Source organism: Salvia hispanica, chromosome 5, assembly GCF_029641045.1.
Source record: "Salvia hispanica isolate PSC_SH4W2 chromosome 5, Shi_PSC_v1, whole genome shotgun sequence".
NCBI lineage: Eukaryota > Viridiplantae > Streptophyta > Magnoliopsida > Lamiales > Lamiaceae > Salvia > Salvia hispanica.
In genome coordinates this window covers 38,487,175-38,506,007 of record NC_142696.1, presented here as the reverse complement: position 1 = coordinate 38,506,007, position 18,833 = coordinate 38,487,175, and the positions used below count along the sequence as shown (strand labels likewise).

Below are 18,833 nucleotides of genomic sequence, written 5' to 3'. Positions count from 1 at the left end.
ATAATTTACAATTATTGACAACTAAAAGCCTAAAACGTCAGTAAACAAATTGTATACTGTACTTTCTATGTTCATGAAAATTGTATAATACTATAATTCATTTGGCGTTCAGGAAACAAGATATAACTCCAAACTCTCTTAGGCTTCAATTTTATAAATATTTTATTTAAAATACACGTTTTAAGCATAGGGGATTCATCAGTACTTTTGGTGGTTAAAGTTGTTATACATTTTGTAAATGTACAGAGCAATAAAATTCGAGAGTGGCAAATATTTATATAGAAAAGGGATTTATTTAGGTTTCGATAGTCCATATTTACCGCAATCAACGCACATAAAAAGTCGAGCCAAAACTGACCATCGGGGAAATGAACTTTATTGTAAATAGGAATAAATTTTAAAATTTTAAATCCCTATAAAACGAATTCAAATAAAAATAATTTCAACATTTTGGCTAAAGCACTTAGAGCATCTACAGTGGGGGAGCCGCGGCTCTCGGCCCGGGCTTGGGCAGCCCGCGGCCCCCCACTACTGAGGCGAGCCATGCCCGCGGCTCGGGGCGGTGGACGAGAGAGAGCCGAGCGCTCGGCCAGGCCGAGGCTCTTGGGCAGGCGGCTCGGCCCGCCACTGCAAGGGCCGAGAGCCGCGGCCCTGCCCACCGAATATTTTTTTTTTTCCAAAATTTTTAATATATTCATCCCTTCTCTCCCAATTTTTTTACCCCAAACCAAACTCTACTCTTTCCACTTGATTTCAATTTAAGATTCAAAACATGGATTCCGACGATGAAAATTTTCAGCGCTTGGTCGATGAGGAGTTCGAAGAACTCGTTGCAGCGGTGCAAGATGAAGCCGACAAGGAGGAGGCGGCTTTGGCGGCGGCGGCGGCGGCGGCCATCCCTCGGCCGAGATACCGTCGCCGGTTTATCAACCGTGACCATGTCGGAGCCGACCAGCGGTTGATGGAAGACTACTTCGGCGACAACCCCCGTTATCCGCCGGAGATTTTTCGTCGGCGATTCAGAATGTCGCAACGACTCTTCATCCACATTGCGGATTGTTTGTCTCAGCGATACAGGTGCTTCACCTTGCGGAGTGATGCCACCGGTCGACCCGGATTGTCGACATATCAGAAGTGCACGGCCGCAATTAGGCAGCTTGCCTATGCCGGGCCTGCTGACATGTTCGACGAATATCTACAGATGGGCGAAACGACTGCCCTCAAGACGCTGAGGCAGTTTTGCAAGGGTATCAAAGAACTCTTCAAAGGGGAGTACCTACGGAAACCGACGGCCGAGGAATGCCAGAGACTGATAAATATGCACGGGACAGTGCATTATTTTCCGGGCATGATGGGCAGCATCGATTGCATGCACTGGGAGTGGAAGAACTGCCCGGTGGCTTGGAAGGGGCAGTTCACTTCTGGTTTCAAAGGGCGACATCCCACGATGATTCTTGAAGCCGTTGCTGACTACCGCTTGCGAATCTGGCATGCGTATTTTGGTGTCGCTGGGTCGAACAACGACATCAACGTTCTACAATCATCGCATCTCTTCAATGACGAGTCCCGGGGTGAGGGTCCGCAGATCAGCTTCGTGGCCAATGGCACGCAGTACAACAGGGCATACTATTTGGCCGATGGAATATACCCACGCTGGCCCGTGTTTGTCAAGACGATCCGACAACCTGTTGGGCCGAAGCAGACCTATTTTGCAAAAAAACAAGAGGGTGCTAGGAAGGATGTTGAGCGGGCTTTCGGAGTCCTCCAATCGCGATGGGCCATTTTACGGTGTCCGGTTCGACAATGGCACGAAGATGATGTCGCGGACATCATGACTGCGTGTATCATACTGCACAATATGATAATAGAAGACGAAGGCTTTAGTGCAGAGCGTTGGGCACCGGAAGATGGTGCTAGCACAAGTCACGGTATTGCAACCCCTCCTCTGCAGATGGGTGTACCACGCAGTAATGAATACTTGATTCAGCGCTTCACCAATATGCGGAGTGAAATATCACATTCAACACTGCAGGCTGATTTGGTTGAAGAGGTCTGGAACCGTAGAGGAGGGGGCGCAGCGTGATAGAGGTTCTCTTTATTGTTCGCGTTGTATCGAAAATTTTCGTTGTGTAATTTTTCCTTTTATTATAATACAACGAAAATTTTGTTATAATTTAGTTTAGTTTAATTATTTCTATGTAATTTAATAATTATATGCAAATAATTTTTATTTTAGCTAAATTAAAATATATCAAAAAAGTTAAGAAAATAATTTTAATTGGTGGCCCGGAGGGCCACCATTGTGGTGGCCAAGTTTTGAGGGCAAGGGCCAAGTTTCTTGGGCATGCCCAAGAAATGGTGGCTTGGGCATGCCCAAGAGGACCACCATTGTGGATGCCCTTAAAACGTTAGTATTATCTTAAGAGTACTGCTCCGTCCGTTCCATAGTAAGAGCATCTCCAAGGGAAGAAGGTATATAGAAAAGGTATATCATCTATATATCTTCTCAAAAAGTAAAATATACCTTTTCAAAAAGAAACATACTCCAAAGAAAAAAGATACTCCCTACGTCCCATGTTACTTGCACTGTTGCTTTTCGGCTCGTCACAAACTCCTTACACTATTTATAGTTTAAGTTAGAATTAATGCATTTAATTAATATGTTAGTTTAAGTTAAGAGGTCCTTTATTAAGTGATGTCTCATTACACTTAAAATTCTAATTTTATTACACGAAAAAATCAATCGCAAATTTACGGCCTAAAATGAAGAGTGCGAGTAACAAGGGACGGAGGGAGTATATAGAAAGGTAAATGATTTTCTAAACATAAAATAATAGTACAAAATGCATTAAAAATTCATAAAGTGTGATACCTTCTCAATACCTTCTTCCTTGGAGAATGGTTTTTCATGAGAAGAAGGCAAATATAGTAGTTATAAAATTTTACCTCTTCATTGATGGAGAGGTAAAGATACCTCTTCAAAATGGGAAATACCTTCTCAAATACCTCTCCCCTTGGAGAATGATTTTTTATTGAAAAAAGGTAACTATGGTAGTTATATTAGTTTACCTCTCTATTTATCTCTCCCCTTAGAGATGCTCTAATAGAGTTATTTTGTCATTTTAGTACGTTCCATAGTAATAAAGTCATTTTCTTTTTAATAAAAGTCAACACATTTTCCCACACCTATTTTACTCTATCTTACTTTTTTTTCTCTTCATCTCTCTATCCTTTTCATTTTCCACTTTATTCTCTCTCTACTTACTCATAATTTTTCTTAATCTCCGTGCCGAAAAGAAACGCCTCCATTACTATGGAACGGAGAGAGTAGTACTACATACCGAGTATTAGAAGTGATATACTTACGACAGAGCAAATACAGTAATAATTTTTTGAGTGAATTGATTAATATTAATTCCGTCCCAAAAAAATATGCATTTTTTCATTTTAGTCTCTTTCAGAAGAATATGCAATTTCTAAATTTGAATACTTTTTTTTCTCTCTAATAAAGTGAGACGCATTCTCTACTAATAATAGTTTAATTACTTTTACTTCCTACTTCTTATTTATTTTATCAATTATATATTAAAACTAGTGTTATAGAATGGAGAGAGTAAAGTTTATTTCCGAGACTCACACCCTAAAAGTATGGGCTCTGAAAAACCAACATTGATCATAGCCCATTGGCCTTGGACATGGTTGACCAAAAATACATCACTCCAATTTTCTTTTCATCGGCCGAAACATAATCAGTGACAATTAATTCTACTCCTTTTTACGCTATCAATTTGTCAATAGTCTTAGAGCATCCGCATCGCATCTTGATGCGGACTCGGTTTCGTCCCGGCGAGACGAGACTGCATCGAGACGCTGATATGGGTGTTCTGTCGTGTCTCGTAGCTCGGGGCAGGGGTGGATGGCGGGCTGTCTCGCCACGCGCATCGGCCACGTGGCGAGCAGCGGTTGGAGCGTGACGCCCACTCGCCGGCTCTGCGAGTGGGCGTCGATTTTAGACTATTTTTTAAAAATAATTAAAATCTGAAAAAAAAAACTTTTGCCCGTTTTTTTTTTTGAAATTATTTTCCCCCACATTCATCTATAAATAACTCAACTCCTCCACCATTTTTTCCACACACAAACACTACACTCTCACAAACTCTATCATCTCTCTTTCCTCTCCAATTTCTGCAAAAATGTCAAGTGACGAAAACTCCGGCGGCAAGGGCGGCATCTACGACTTGAACGCGTTTGTCGACTGAGGGGGTATGTACAATGTTCTGGGTGCTTCCGGTTCCAGTTCGTCGCCGTCCACCAAGACTCGTCGCCGCTGGAGTACCAAACACCATCTTTTCCAGTTGATGCATACTATCGTCCCACCGGTCCGAGGAGCACGCAAACGCAGGGATTATCCCAGGAGGATATTTCGGAGGAACAAACTCCGGAGGAACACACTTCGGAGGCGGTGGGGGGCGGTGAGGACGGTGGCCGTCATCCATACACACTAGCGGAGACAATGGTTCTCTTCGACACTTGGATAAGCATGTCGAACGATTCCATCCTCGGGAATCAACAAACCCTCAAGTGTTTTTGGGATAAGGTCATCCAAGTATACAACGCAAAAAAAACTGAAGGGGGCCTTCAGCCGCAACCTGAAGATGCTTCGCGCTCATTTTGAGCGAGCCGACAGTGATATCAAAATATTTTGTGGGATCTACAAGAGGGAAGCAGAACAATACCAAAGCGGAGCCAGTGGAGCCGACATTCTGAGAGCGGCTTTGCAAGTCTTTAAATCTGACACCGGTAAAGATTTCAAATTTTCCGATATTTGGGAAACGGTCAAACATATTGATAGGTGGGCTGGCAGTGTCGATTCCAGCACGGGCTCGAGCTCGAAACGCAGAAAGCATATGACGGGTGGTCAATACTCGTCTAGTGAGGGCGGGGAAGACAACGCCTCACAAGAGGTTGAGTTCCTGACATCCGATGCAGGGAGCTCCACTGGTATACGACGTCGGCCGCAAGGGAACAAGGCGGCGAAGGCGGCTAGAGGGAGAGGGAGAGGGAGAGGGAGGGGGAGGGGGAGGGTCCGAGGCGAATCAAGTCAGGCGGGCTCCGAAGGGCCGTCGTCCTCCCTAATGTCCATGTACTTCACCGCCACGATAGCTGACACTTCCTGCATGACGCCTCTCCAATATCAAGCCCATCTTGCCAGCATTGAGTATCTGGCAAATCAACTTGGTATTCCGCCTCCACCTAGCTTGAGTGCACCGCCACCGCCTTCAGAATAGTTTTTATAATTTAAGTGTGCAATTTTTAATTTCTAGTATTTTAAATCATGTCTTTTTTATTATTTTTAAGATTTTAATTATGTGTTTTTTTTTTAGGATTTTAAATTATAATTTTCTTTTATTTAATGAAATGTGTTTTTATTAATTGAATTTGTTGGAAATAAAAATAAAAAATGAAATTGAATGAATAGTTTAAGGGATGAGATGGTCAAGAGATTGATGGATGCATGTACTGTCTCTTAGTTAAGAGATGAGGTAAAAAATGCAGTGGGGCCCATGAATAGTTAAAGGATGAGACGATTAAGAGATGGTACTGAGACACGGATGTGGATGACCTTAAGAATAGAAGATACTCCTTCCATCTCAATTGAGTCGTTAATTTTTTATACCCATCTCAAAACAATATACTAATAAATATAGTGTAAGTTGAGAAAAATAAAATTAGTAAGACATAACAATGTATTGAAAAGCTTTATTTACTTCTTCTTTCCCAAAATATAAATCCTATTTGATTTGATACGAATTTTAAGAAATATATAAAAAATATGTTGAATAAATATGTAGAATATGAGTCTCACTTATAAGTATATAATATAGTTTTATAATAATAAAATGTCAGTTGAATAAGTTGGTAAAATACGAGCCTACTTAATGCATAGAGGGAGTATATAATTCTCTCTTTTATTTTACTCTCTCTATCTACTTTAACAACTCTGTATATATTATTATCATCTATTCAAAATGAGTGAAAAAAAGAACGTCTCAACCACCTTAAGATGGAGGAAATACATTTTTTAATATAAATTCATAAAGTGTAAAATAGGAAAAAAATTGTTTAAGTGCTATGTTAGTTAATGTTCAATGAATATGAGAAATAGAAAAAAAAATACTACTACTATATAGTAAAAAAATGATAGCCATATTAATAGAAATAGAATAAAATTAATTTTGGTGGATGTTAAGCGTATTCTAAATATAATTTTTGACATATACAATTATGAGTACTAAATAATAGCAATATTATAAAATTGATCAGGAAGACTACGAAAGAAATGAAGAGATACTCGTATACTCCAAACTTCACTACTACTTCCAACCAAGTTCATCCAATGAAATTTGGAGTAAAATTAAAATACCTACGTAAGAGCATTCGCAACAGTTAGTGGAATGCCGTCCGTTCGTCTGTGCTGCTGGCAAGGACAAGCTCATCCGTCCGTGCCGCTGAGCAGTCCTACGTGGCACCATGTGCCGTTGGCAAAATTGATTTTTCTTTTTTTTTTAAAAAAAATTTTGGAAATAATTCAAAATAATATAAATAAAAAAAAAAATTTACTCCCTCCATCCCATTAAATATACAACATTTGTGAATTTTCTTTTTAGGTAGTGTTGTTTTGCGAGTTAATGAAAAGAGAGTAAAGTAAGAGAGAAGAAAAAGTAGAGAGAGTATTGTTTCCATTTTTAAAAAACGTTTCATTTTTAATGGGACAAACTAAAAAGGAAAACGTTTCATTTTTAATGGGACAGAGGGAGTATATTTTTTTATTCCCAAAAAAATAGAGCCGTTTATGGACGTTTTTTTTGGATTTTTTTATTTTTTTTAATCCCAAAATCATCTATAAATACACACATTCATCATCCACTTTTCACATCAAATTATCTCTCGTTCATACTTTTTCATAGTATTAAATCATCTACATCTTCCTCTCTCACTCAAACCCTCACTAAAAAATTCAAAATTGGATTTCACCGATCTCATTGCGGAAGCGGAGCGCGAAGAACAAGAATACCGGGTATTTTTAATTTTTAGGATTTGAATTATGTAATTTTTAATTATTTTATAATTTGTAATAATATTCCGGGTATTTTTAATGCATTTTAATATTGTGGAAATGTTTTTATTTAAATTGAATAATAGAATGGTGGGACCCTTGAGCTTGTCCTTAGTTAAGAGCACGGATGCGGGTGTTGTGCTCTTAGGTCTTAGCCAAGGCCATCCGCATCCCTGTCTCTTATTTGTCTCTTAACCGTCCCATCTCTTCACTATTCATGGGCCCCACTGTACTTTTCAGCTCATCTCTTAACTAAGAGACATCACCTGCATCCCTCCATCTCTTAACCATCCCATCCCTTAACTATTCATTCAATTTCATTTTTTATTTTTAATTCCAACAAATTCAATTAATAAAAACACACTTCATTAAATGAAATAAAAATTACAATTTAAAAGCCTAAAAAATAAAAAAATACATAATTTAAAATCCTAAAAAATAAAAAAATACATAATTAAAATACTCTAAATTAAACTATTAAAACTACTCCGCCGGCGAATCATCCCCCGAAGTCGGCGGTGCACCCAAGTTAGATCGATCTCGAATACCAAGTTGAGCTTTTCAAATGCTCAATTCCGTCCATATGGGCTTCAAATTGGTGAGGATTCATTTTTGAAGTGTCAGCCATCGTGGCGACCAGGTACATGGACATTAGGCTGTTGTAGCCCGTGTCCGTGCCGGAGCCCGAGCCCGCCTGGCTTGATTCACCGCGGCCCCTCCCCTTCCCTCTCCCTCTCCCCCCCCCTCGCTCTCGCCGCCTTCGCCGCCTTGGCCCCTTGCGGCCGACGCCGTGAACCGGAAGAAGACCCCCCTGCATCATCGGTTGGCGTGCCCTCACGTGAGGTGTTGCCTTCACCGCCATCACTAGACGATTAGTGGCCACGCGCCGTGTGCTTCGTGCGTTCGGAGCCCGACTCGACACCGCCAGCCCACCTTTCAAGGTGGTGGACTTGCGACCAAACATCGACATGCTTGAAATCTTTACCGACGTCGTCTTTGAAGACCCGCAACGCCGCTCTCAGAATGTCGGCTCCACTGGCTCCGCTTTGATAATTCGCCTCTTCTGCCCTGTATATCGCGCAAATTTTTTTGACATCTTTGTCGCATCAGTCCCAGTGACTGCGAAGCATCTTCACGTTGCGGGCAAAGGTGTTCTTCGACCTTCGTGCGTTGTAAACTTCGGTGACTTTTTTCTAAAAATACTTGTGGGTTTGTTGATTCCCGACGACAGGATCGTACGAGACGCTGATCCAAGCGTCGTACAGAGCCAACGTCTCCTTTTGGCTGTATGGATGACGGCTGCCGTCCCCCACAACCTCGTGGTCGCCCTCTTCCTCCTCGGCATTGACGCCGATCCTGCCGGAGCCTCCACCTATTGCTATTGGCCAGTCAGGTAAAGTGCGTTCAGGCGGCAAAAAGTTCTCCGAAATTTGGGATAATTCCGACGATTGTCCGTACCTCTGGGGGGAGGGACGATAGTATGCATCCACATCAAAATGTGGTGTTTGGTACGCGGCGGAATTGTCGAGGCTTGGGTGCCCGGCGACGAACCGGGAGTACCCAAAAAGTTGTACATGCTCGCCCAATCGTCGAACGAGTTCAAGTCGAGCACGCCGGAACGCCACCTGCCGGAGCCGCCGCTGGAGTTTCCATCGCAGGACATTTTTTCAACAATTGGAGAGAAGAGAATAGATGAGTGTAGTGTTTGTGTGTAAAATGGAGAATGGAAGAGGAATGGAGTATTTATAGAATAATAAAAGAATTTTTTTTTTAAAAATCGACCGTTTTTTTAAAAAAAAATTATTTTTTTCGAATTTTTCGAATTAAAAAAAATTATTACGTCATAATTCCGACGCCCACTCGCGGGCGTCACGCCATCCGCCAGCGCGCGCCACGTGAGCCGCGCGCGTCGTCTCGTCGGCATGCGTCGCGCGACGAGATGTCGCGTCTCGTCGAGACGAGACGAGCGTAGCAACGCTGTCTCGATCCTGTCTCGTCTCGTCGAGACGAGACCGAGACAGCATCGCGTCTGCGATGCGAATGGCCTAAGGACAAGGATTAAAAGTGGATTCGAGCCCAATTCCATACTCTTAGCTAAGTGCACGGAAAACGGAAGGAGATGCTCTACATAAACACAGTAGGATTATATTAATTGACATAGTAGAATATTTAAAATTCCCTCAACGGACTAAATTATGCCGAATTTTATAATATTTCAATTAGATAGCATAATTATTACCACACCCACACACTCTCCCTCTCACTCTATTCTATTTCCATTTCACAACCTTTTCAGATCCGAGCTGTCACACTCCCCACCACCACCACCACCACCACCGTCGCCCCACCGCCGGCAGCAGCAGCCCCTTCATTCCACTCACTCCCCACTCTAATCTCATTCTGAAAATATAATAATCCTACTACTAAAGTATATATTCGCCCATTTCTTCTTTATTTAGTTGTATCTCACATAAAGACAATGAAATCACACAAATTCTAACCTTTCTTACATTCCTCCTATATCTATTTCACCTAATCGCTTTATAATAAGCACGGCATATTTCCATGGATCTCCCTTTTTCTTGCTCTGCCCTCCTCTTCAGCTACTTCATTTCTCTCATCATCTTCTCTACAGGTAAAAACACTACTCAACCCAAAAGATTCACTTTTTTTTACATGGCTTCTGATTTAATGCCTTCGGCTTTCCCATTTTCTGTGTTTCTGTTACAATGTGTGAAATCTCTCTCTCTAAAGATTCAATTTTTATACATGGGGTTTCCCATTTTCCCAGTTTTGGTAGCAATGTATGATCTTTCACACAAAATTTACTAATTTTTTGAGTCTTGTTTGGTATAGTTGCGTTTGGAGCAACGTTCACATTCGTGAACAAATGCGAGTACACCGTATGGCCCGGTGTACTCGCAAATGCGGGCAGCCCTAGGCTCGACAGCACCGGATTCGAGCTCCCACAAGACTCAACCCGCTCCTTCACCGCCCCGACCGGCTGGTCCGGCCGGTTCTGGGGCCGAACCGGCTGCACATTCCCCTCTTCCGGCCCGGTTTCCTGCCGAACCGGCGATTGCGGCTCGGGCGAAACCGAATGCAACGGATCCGGGGCGGCCCCGCCGGCGACGCTCGCCGAATTCACCCTCGGCGGCGGGCTGGACTTCTACGACGTGAGCCTGGTGGACGGGTACAACCTGCCGATGATCGTGGAGGCGAGCGGCGGGTCGGGGATGTGCGCGTCGACCGGGTGCGTGACGGATCTGAACCGGGTCTGCCCGGCGGAGCTCCGGGTCAAGGGCGGCGAGGCGTGCACGAGCGCGTGCGAGGCCTTCGGCAGCCCGGAGTACTGCTGCAGCGGCGCGTTCAACTCACCCGCGGCATGCAGGCCGTCGGTGTACTCGCAGATGTTCAAGACGGTGTGCCCTAGATCTTACAGCTACGCGTATGACGACCCCACCAGCACCTTCACCTGCTCCGCCGCCGATTACACCATCACCTTTTGCCCTTCCATGCCCAGGTATATAAAATTTCTTAAGTTGTATCTTTAATTTTTGTTGATTTTCAGCTCAATCTATTTTAGTCTCTATTATTAGGAAGAAGATAGTATGTGTATCTAGGAAAAATTTGTTTACTGCTAGTCGCTACATATAAAAATGCAGTCTTGGATTGATTTCGTCACCTAACTAGTCTATTTTCGCAGTTGGATTATTAAATGTTTCACCAAAATAATCTAGAAGATATTTTAATTTTAATTTAACAATAATTGCAGTCAGAAATCATCAAAAGAGCCCACGCCAACAGCGACAACTACAGGGTCAGGAGCAACTATTACAGACGCGTCGCAATCAGGGTCAGACCCGAACATGGGCGGGTCCAGTTTCGGAGTATCCGGGTCGGTGTCGGACTCCGGGTCAGGGTCAGGGTCTCAAGAAATGATGGGAGATGGATCTTGGCTGGCTGGTTTGGCCATGGGGAATTCCGCTTGCGGCACCCATTTTCTTTTTCTCAATTTTTTGTTTTTAGGGTTTGCAGCTCTCTCTCTCTAGGATACTGGGCTGCCCACATTTCTCTAGGAATGAAGTTTTGGCTTTTGTTAGCTGGGAATCCCAGCTTTTTATTTTATTTTAGCTCTAATTTCTTTGGGGTTTGGTCCTTTTCTTCTTGAATTGTGTATATTTAATGTTGTGTAGTAGTGGTTTTGTATTTCATATGTTTCCTAGTAAAGTGTGTTGGGTTTTATTTCCTATACTAAATATCTTGGTGTAGCCAATTATAATATCACAATGCACAAACACAAAAGTATGTGTGAATGTGTGGAAAATGTGTCCGAGCAAAGTTGGTCCCTTTGCCGCAATCACAAGCATAGCTTCTACGTTATGTCTGCTATAGTAGATCATATAATGAACAATATCTCAATAATGTTGCTTTTTCCATATCTTTATTGTAATTGCAACATTCAATCTACAATTGAATGTTTTGATGTTTAGTTTCGTCGCTGCGGCTGAGAGACAGCGTCGTGTGCACGGTTCTGTTTCCGTAGCTGACAGCGACGTGGTATTGGCCGAGGAATCCCACGAAGCCAAAGGCACCATGGTCGTTGCTCTTGCCCTTGATCACGCTGGTCCGCCATTCCTTCAGGAGGGTGTTGACGACGTCTCCGGCCGGGAGGTTCTTGAGATTGTTATCTGTTAAGCACATTTGGTAGCATCCTTTGGGGTGCAATGCAGACCACAGCATGATTCCATTGACAGAAGGGTGTGAGAAACCTTCTCTTAAAACAACCTCTAAATATTTGGCCTGAATTGAATTCTTGAAAAGTTAGTTATGTACGACAAATAGGACTGACAATTTTCGACACGAACACAGAAAAAAACCTAATTTGAATGGTTAGAAATCAACAAACCTGCATTTCTTGATCGAATTTCTTGCTGATGTCCACCTCCGTGAGCCAGATAGGGAGATCGATGAGGGCTAGTTTGTCGAGCACAGCGCGGATCAGGGCCGGATTCGGAGCAGAGAAGTGTCCTTCGAGTCCGATTCCGTCCATCACTACCCCGGCCGCTACGAATTCTTGAAGCCTCGAGACGTAATGATCGACCGTCGATTTCGTGTCATCGCAGGTCTCAAGGACGTTGAAGTCGTTCATGAAGAGGCGAGCAAGGGGGTCTGATCCCTGAACCGTCAGGAAGAAGTCTAGGCTTGCGTTGGGGCCGAGCCTCTGCTCGTAGAAGTCCCAGTGGAGCATCTCGTTGTTGACGTCCCAGTGTACGAACTCATTCTTGTAGTTGGAGACAAGGCTCTGTATCCGCGAGCTGACCGCAGATTTCAGTTCGGGTGTTGGTAGGGTTTGAACCCACAGAGGCGTGTATTTCGGGTCCTCCCAGAAGATGTTGTGCCCTCTCACCGTGATCTGGTTTCTGCGCGTGAATTCAAGCATTTGGTTCGGGATCGTGTAGTTCACCTCTCCTTGTCGAGGCTCCGTTGCTGCCCATTTCAGCTCGTTTTCGAACACAGCAGCATTGAATCGTTCCACAAACCAATTCTGCAACCAGAAAAGAATCTTATGTATGACATTCTCAAAATCACGATCCAAAAACCAGCAAACACCGTCGAATATAGACCAACCTAACGAATCTTGACCATTCAGACCATCTTACACAAGTACTAGAAAATGTGATGTTAATAAACACACTCACCTGATATGGCACATTCCCAAGGATGGTCCCTGCAATGGCGGATCCGAATGGGAAATCTCGAGAGATTTGCTCTAAAACGACACTGGCACCCTGCAGCCTCTTTCCATCGACATCCGATACGTGCAGTATGGTAGCGCGTTTTCTTTCCTGCATCCATATTGATATTTTCATGTTGAAAGTTCGAAGCAACGTTGTTTTTTAGGTCTAAGAATGTAGAGAAACATACTGTGGTTATCATTTTTTGCTGGTTCGCATTCCACTCCTGATATGTAAATGGCTGAAGAGAAGCACTGGAAACTGATACATTCATTTGGAAATCATCTGAATTCTGCAAATTTGTACATCAACAGAAGGTTAAAGCTTACATAGTCTAAATTCCAATGACACAATAATCTCTTAAACGCGAAGGACCTGAAAGTAGATGAACGCGTGGTTTGAAGGAGTGTCGAGGCTGAATCCGCCTTTGAGAAACGACCAGCATGCGCTCCTTGCGATCACAGTTCCCACGCAAGCAAAAGTGATGTTATCAGTCGTTAGGGTCGCCTTTATCGCGGCCGAATCTGCACCAGAAATCTTAACCCAACCTGTTTGATCACACCATGATTTAGAAAATCACAATTTGATGGATCTAGAAAGTGAGAAAGGGTGAACTCAACTGGAGAAGGCATAGATCGTATCACCGGTGAGATTGCTCAAGGTGAAAGCAGGGGAGTTCATCGTGATTTTGAAGTGGCGGCGCCCTCTCATTCCTAGAGTCTGATTCTTCATGACACCACCGTTGTAGAGCGGACTATCTGGTGCTGATTTGCACTGGTATACATGAAAGAAAACAAGCATATACAGCATGTTAACGATGATCAGATCATATAACTTAATTTGTTTCGTATTGTGAAGTGGTGGATTCAAGCTTACCTCAATACTTGCAGAATAATCGTAGGAAGGGCCTTCCTCCGAGAAACTAGTAGTCTTGGCAGTAGCAGTAGCTCCGAGAAGGAGAAAGAAACCCGATAACAAAACAAATAATAAACTTTTCATGCTCTCAACCTTAATTGACAGCACCCCAAAGTGGTTTCGAATGAACAAACTTAAAAATCTGGTGAACCCTTTACACGAGATCGAAGATGGTAAATATGGAGAAAATGAGGTGCCGAACAAGGTGATAAATAGGTGTTCTTGTGATCAAGAACAAACCTTAAAAAGTATAAAGGCAAGAACTCATTATTGATTTATTAGCTACATGATGTTGCCAAGTATTTTGGAATTTATAGGGATCTGTAACTTGAAAATTTGCTTAAATTGTCTGTTGCTGTTTTTGGATGGTCTAAACTGATAGGACTCAGACAATATATAACTTAAATGAGGGATAGAAGCAATTATTCATTCACATGTTGCCTAACATCTTGTGCAAACTATTCTTTGAAGCTAGTCGATCCACTGCACCGTGGCAAGCCATCTGCTGTACGATGTAAAAGGTTCGATACTAAGTCATGTCTGGAAACAAGCTAGTCCTTAAGACTGATCATACATCTTGTGATATTTACTACTAGTATTGTGCAATCAGGGAATATAAGTGGACACAATAGATATTGAATGAATCTTGATGCATACATACACATTACCATAAAAAGGTTACCATTTGGAAGTAAAGAGTCTTGACATTAGCTCAAAAAGCTTTGGAAAAAACATAACATGCTTAGTTGAGAGGGTAGAGCTAATTTACAAGACTCACTTCCATTCCATGTTAGTCATTGATTGACAACGAGACGCCATTTTAAACGTGCGTTGATCCAACGCGAACTAGAAGTTGTGCTGCAAGTACAAGTGTTCTTGAGGCGAGGCCGGGCCAATCTCCTCCACCAGACTCCTCAACGCATCCCCAACCGTGGTCCCATTCCCTGTGTTCCTCACCTCAATGTTCTTAGCAGCTTCAAGATCAGACTCGGAGACAGATGACTTCCTTCTCTGCGAGGAAGCAACGCTAGGGAAGGTGATCCAAGATGGAGCCCTAAACTCGATCCTCTGATCCTCCGTGTCTGCCCCATCCGTCTCTGAGGTGGACCGGTTCCCCGACCTCTGAGACGACTTCTTATGCATCCTACTACTCCCCAACACCACTTCAGTCGGGAGTATAGGCTGCTCGCTACATGGGCTGCCCATTAGCTGTGCAAGTGCACGCTCCAAAGCCGTTGTAACCTTGTCCATAGATGGCCTCTCCTTCCCTCTCATCCTCACACATTTACTAGCAATGTTGGCAATCCGTTTCAGGGCTTCAAGATCAGATGGAGGTTTCAATGATGGATCAAGAACGGCCTCGACATCGTTGTTCTTGATCAAAGGGACAGCCCACTCGACTACATTTCCTTCCTCATACTGCATATCAATGGCCTTCCTCCCACTCAAAATCTCCAACAGCAAAACACCAAAGCTATACACATCCGACTTCGTTGTGAGGTAATGCAGCCTATAATACTCGGGATCAAGATATCCTAATGTCCCAGCAGGCAGCTCAGCAAGTGGCGAGCTGCTGTTTGCAGGCCCGAGCAAGGAGAGGCCGAAATCAGCGACACGGGCATTGTGCTCCTCATCTATGAGGATGTTTGAAGACTTTATATCACGATGAATAACTGGAGGGCAAGCATAGCCGTGCAGATACTCAATCCCTCGAGCTGCTTGGACAGCAATCGTCACACGCCTCACCCAATCCAACTGCTCCTTCGTCTCCTTATTCTTGCTATGAATGTGTTGATGCAAAGAGCCATTAGCCATGAACTCATACACAAGAAGCCTTTCACCAGCCTCCTCACAATAGCCTAGCAGATTGAGCAAATGTGCGTGGTTTAGACGTGAAAGCAAGTCCAGCTCCGTGTGGAACTCCTTCGAGTTCTTCTTCATATCAGAGGACAAGATCGCCCTTTTCACTGCAACAACGGTGCCATCCTTCAACACCCCTTTGAACACGCACGAGAAGCTCCCCCTCCCCACGAGGGATTCGTCCTTGAACCCATCCGTAGCCTTCTCAAGCTCCTCATAGGTGAACTTTTGAGCTCTCCTGATCTTCAACTCATCCAAATCTGGCCTAATCTTGCCACTCTCCTTCCTAAAAGAGCTGCCACTCCCACTGCCTTTTGTGGAGTCAATGGAGCATCTACAGTTCCTCAGCTTATACCTAACATACATAACAGAGGTCAAAGCCACAACACTCACTAAGAACACTGCAAAGCAAATCTCTGCAACAATAATAGGCAACTGCAAAGACCAAAGATTCTCACTCCTGATCCCACCACCACCACCACCAAACACCATGGAGCAATTCTTGACACACTCACTCGAGCTGCAGCTGCTGCAATTGTACCCACATTGCCTATCCACGTCCCCGCCGCACCCAACCACCTCATACATCTCACCATCACACTCTCCACTGCAGGGGACGCAAATGTGGGAGTCCTGGGACCTGCAAGGTGCGCTGGCATTGTTGAACTCGTGGTAGCCAGGAGCACATGCCCCCACCTTGCAGACCCCAGGAGAGACAGCCAGAGGCAGAGCAGAGGGGAAGTTAGCACCCCAACAAACAGGCAGTAGAGATGTCTCAGCTATGATCCCACAAGTGAAGTAATCCCCTGCAGCTATCTCATACAGTTTCACCCCCAATGGCGGCGGCGTGCTCCTGTCCACCTCATAACCCCAGCAAACCACACTCCTATCATAACTCCTAAGCCCACAAGCATGAAACTTCCCCCCAACCACAGACAGCATAGGATCGTCCGGTGCCGCATCCACATTGAGCTGCCCTGCATACATAACAGAGGAAGATACAGAAATCCCCATTTCAAGATCCAAACTTCTACCCCAACATTCAACACTCGAATGCGCACCTTCCAAAATCCCACAAACATGAAACCCTCCAGCTGCAATTGTCCTAAACCTAGAAGCTTTTGGAACCAATCCTATCACATTGCTACTAGTCTGATCACCCCAGCAGAAAACACTCCTATTCTGAGCAAAAAGGCCACAATTGAACTCTGAGCCAGCTGAAATCGACTGGATCTGCCCATCAAAATCGTGACTTTTTGTCATGTTATAGCCCCAACAATCGACTAAAGAAGTGTTCCTCATCTTCCCAAACAAGGGCTTCCTCAATCCGCACAAATGGTGGTCTCCTGCGCTGATTTCAATGTACTCTGCATTTCTAGAAGACTGGAGAGAAACCCCCATAGGAATGAAGGCCGTGTTCCCCCAGCAAAAGGGCTGATTTGAATCGATTAAAAGACCGCAGACGAAGCCGTTTCCGGCGGTTAGGCCGAGGAAATGTAGGTGATCCGGCGTTGCATGAATTATTGAAGGATTCGAACCGTAGCACGTGGCGAGATGGGAGCCGTCAGATTTTAAGCCGCAGAAAACTGGCCCATTTTCTCCGTAGGATATGGCGACTGACGACATTGATCCCAAGCTCGAAACTTTGCAGCATAAGCACGAGAGAAGCAGCAAAAAGATTGCATTTTTATCAATGAAAAACATTTCTTGAACTCACCCTCTCCCTCTCAACCTCTATCCTTTTGTTTAGCTGTGAGCTTGATTCTTGGAGGGAGGAGGAGGTGAAGGTGGCTGGAGTTGCTTCGCTGTGTGTTGTGTGTGTGATGAGAGAGAGAAAGCTGGTGAGAGCATTTAATATGAATCGGACGGTTAGTTTTGATCTGATTGATGATCTGACGGTCGATATTAATCAAAAAATATTAAAGCGGATGCAGGTGCCGCTGGATGTCACGCTCACATTTAATGCTCCCTTTTCGGGTTTCATCTAAACTAGAATCGTTATTTAGGAATTTTATTTTGAATTTAATATTATAAGGTGTTACAAAATATATGTACAATTGTCAGTTGCCTGGAAAATTTAATTGTTAATACTATGTTTAAATATTGAGTGGGGCGACCTAGTGTGAATTTAATGATGCTAATTATTTTTTTTTACTACTACTCCATTTAAACTTTCAAATTATGGGGCAAATAATGAAGGATAATGCGTGCATTTATTGTAGTACTTGACTAGGTGATTATAATCTTTTGAAAATAAGAATATGATAAAATTGACAATTTAGTTACTTGTATTATTTTGTACAGCTTCCTAGACATGATGATGTTTTAGGATAATTATGAAATTTTGCTTGGATCTTACTCTTTTTTTTTTCTTTTGTATATATTTTAGAAATTAAAATGAAAGATTTTTGTCAATTAATGATGAGAACATGGTCGCATTTGGTTTACAAAATTACAAACCTAATCCTACCTATTTCGTTTACCGTAATAATAAATGTCACAAATTGCCACATTGTATCAATAATTAGGTTCTAAATGTGTCATTAATTTTGATTATGGTAGATTGATCTACTATATATAGTCCGTGGGCTCAAACATTCCATCTTTTATGCGTGTATGTGTTTCTCTGTTTCTTATGGGATATATGTTTCTTTGTTTTCATTTAACATACTCATTGGACATTAGTCTTCCATAGTGTTTATTAGTACGTTTTTAAATAGAGTAAATGCAATTATATAGAGTGTATTAGTAACATATTACTCCAAAATAGGATATTGACATATGAAATCGCCGATTAATTATTTGCTGAAAAAAGATTGGAGAGTTGATCAAAATGCAAAACATTTTAATATATGTATAGATGTTTGCATCTTATGAATCAAATCAAGCAATATTTACACACGTTAGATACGTGTGATTATATTAAAATCAATGAAAAATAATTAAATTAAAATGTGAGAAAATCATATTATCAAACTTGCCCAGTGTGATTTCCCAATATTTAATAAATACTTATTCAATGTTTCTCGGGAAAAAAAAGAGGAAATTGCGATTTTGCAATTGTCGTTTATAGAGTTCTATTATAATATTTGTATATAGATTGGAGTGAAGGTTGAGCTTCTCGGGATTTCGGGACGACTTTTTGTGGTATTAATCTGATTAATTAAAGGCTAAAATACAAAATAATGCTACTTTCCAAGATC

The 18,833-nt window shown here is 42.8% G+C and overlaps 3 protein-coding genes and 1 pseudogene across 3 annotated transcripts; 2 read left to right on the top strand and 2 right to left on the bottom strand.

Annotated features, from left to right (window-relative positions):
- Window positions 1-4,193: 4,193 nt before the first annotated feature.
- Window positions 4,194-5,288, top strand: LOC148926796 (uncharacterized; annotated as a pseudogene).
- Window positions 5,289-9,367: 4,079 nt separating this feature from the next.
- Window positions 9,368-11,376, top strand: LOC148926795 (Pathogenesis-related thaumatin superfamily protein). The gene is made up of 3 exons (XM_089058053.1): window positions 9,368-9,752; window positions 9,974-10,640; window positions 10,893-11,376. Exons 1-3 carry the CDS (start codon window positions 9,683-9,685, stop codon window positions 11,167-11,169), a joined length of 1,014 nt encoding a protein of 337 aa, XP_088914179.1. The 5' UTR covers window positions 9,368-9,682; the 3' UTR covers window positions 11,170-11,376.
- Window positions 11,377-11,444: 68 nt separating this feature from the next.
- Window positions 11,445-14,272, bottom strand: LOC148926794 (endo-1,4-beta-xylanase 5-like). Its single transcript, XM_089058052.1, has 7 exons — window positions 13,732-14,272; window positions 13,476-13,629; window positions 13,231-13,403; window positions 13,046-13,147; window positions 12,820-12,966; window positions 12,027-12,665; window positions 11,445-11,920 (listed from the first exon to the last, which is right to left on the bottom strand). The coding sequence occupies exons 1-7, from the start codon at window positions 13,852-13,854 to the stop codon at window positions 11,585-11,587; spliced, it is 1,674 nt and encodes a 557-aa protein (XP_088914178.1). The 5' UTR covers window positions 13,855-14,272; the 3' UTR covers window positions 11,445-11,584.
- A 133-nt stretch (window positions 14,273-14,405) lies between these two features.
- CR4 (crinkly4) lies at window positions 14,406-17,443 on the bottom strand. The gene has a single exon (XM_089058051.1). It carries the CDS (start codon window positions 17,332-17,334, stop codon window positions 14,617-14,619), a length of 2,718 nt encoding a protein of 905 aa, XP_088914177.1. The 5' UTR covers window positions 17,335-17,443; the 3' UTR covers window positions 14,406-14,616.
- Window positions 17,444-18,833: the final 1,390 nt, after the last annotated feature.

Coding starts and splice junctions, on each gene's coding strand:
- CR4 (XM_089058051.1), bottom strand. CDS start 17,334: ATGTTTTTCATTGATAAAAATGCAATCTTTTTGCTGCTTCTCTCGTGC.
- LOC148926794 (XM_089058052.1), bottom strand. CDS start 13,854: ATGAAAAGTTTATTATTTGTTTTGTTATCGGGTTTCTTTCTCCTTCTC. Junction 13,630..13,731: donor ATTATTCTGCAAGTATTGAG/GTAAGCTTGAAT, acceptor CATGTATACCAG/TGCAAATCAGCACCAGATAG. Junction 13,148..13,230: donor ACGCGTTCATCTACTTTCAG/GTCCTTCGCGTT, acceptor ACAAATTTGCAG/AATTCAGATGATTTCCAAAT.
- LOC148926795 (XM_089058053.1), top strand. CDS start 9,683: ATGGATCTCCCTTTTTCTTGCTCTGCCCTCCTCTTCAGCTACTTCATT. Junction 9,753..9,973: donor TCTCATCATCTTCTCTACAG/GTAAAAACACTA, acceptor TGTTTGGTATAG/TTGCGTTTGGAGCAACGTTC. Junction 10,641..10,892: donor TTTTGCCCTTCCATGCCCAG/GTATATAAAATT, acceptor CAATAATTGCAG/TCAGAAATCATCAAAAGAGC.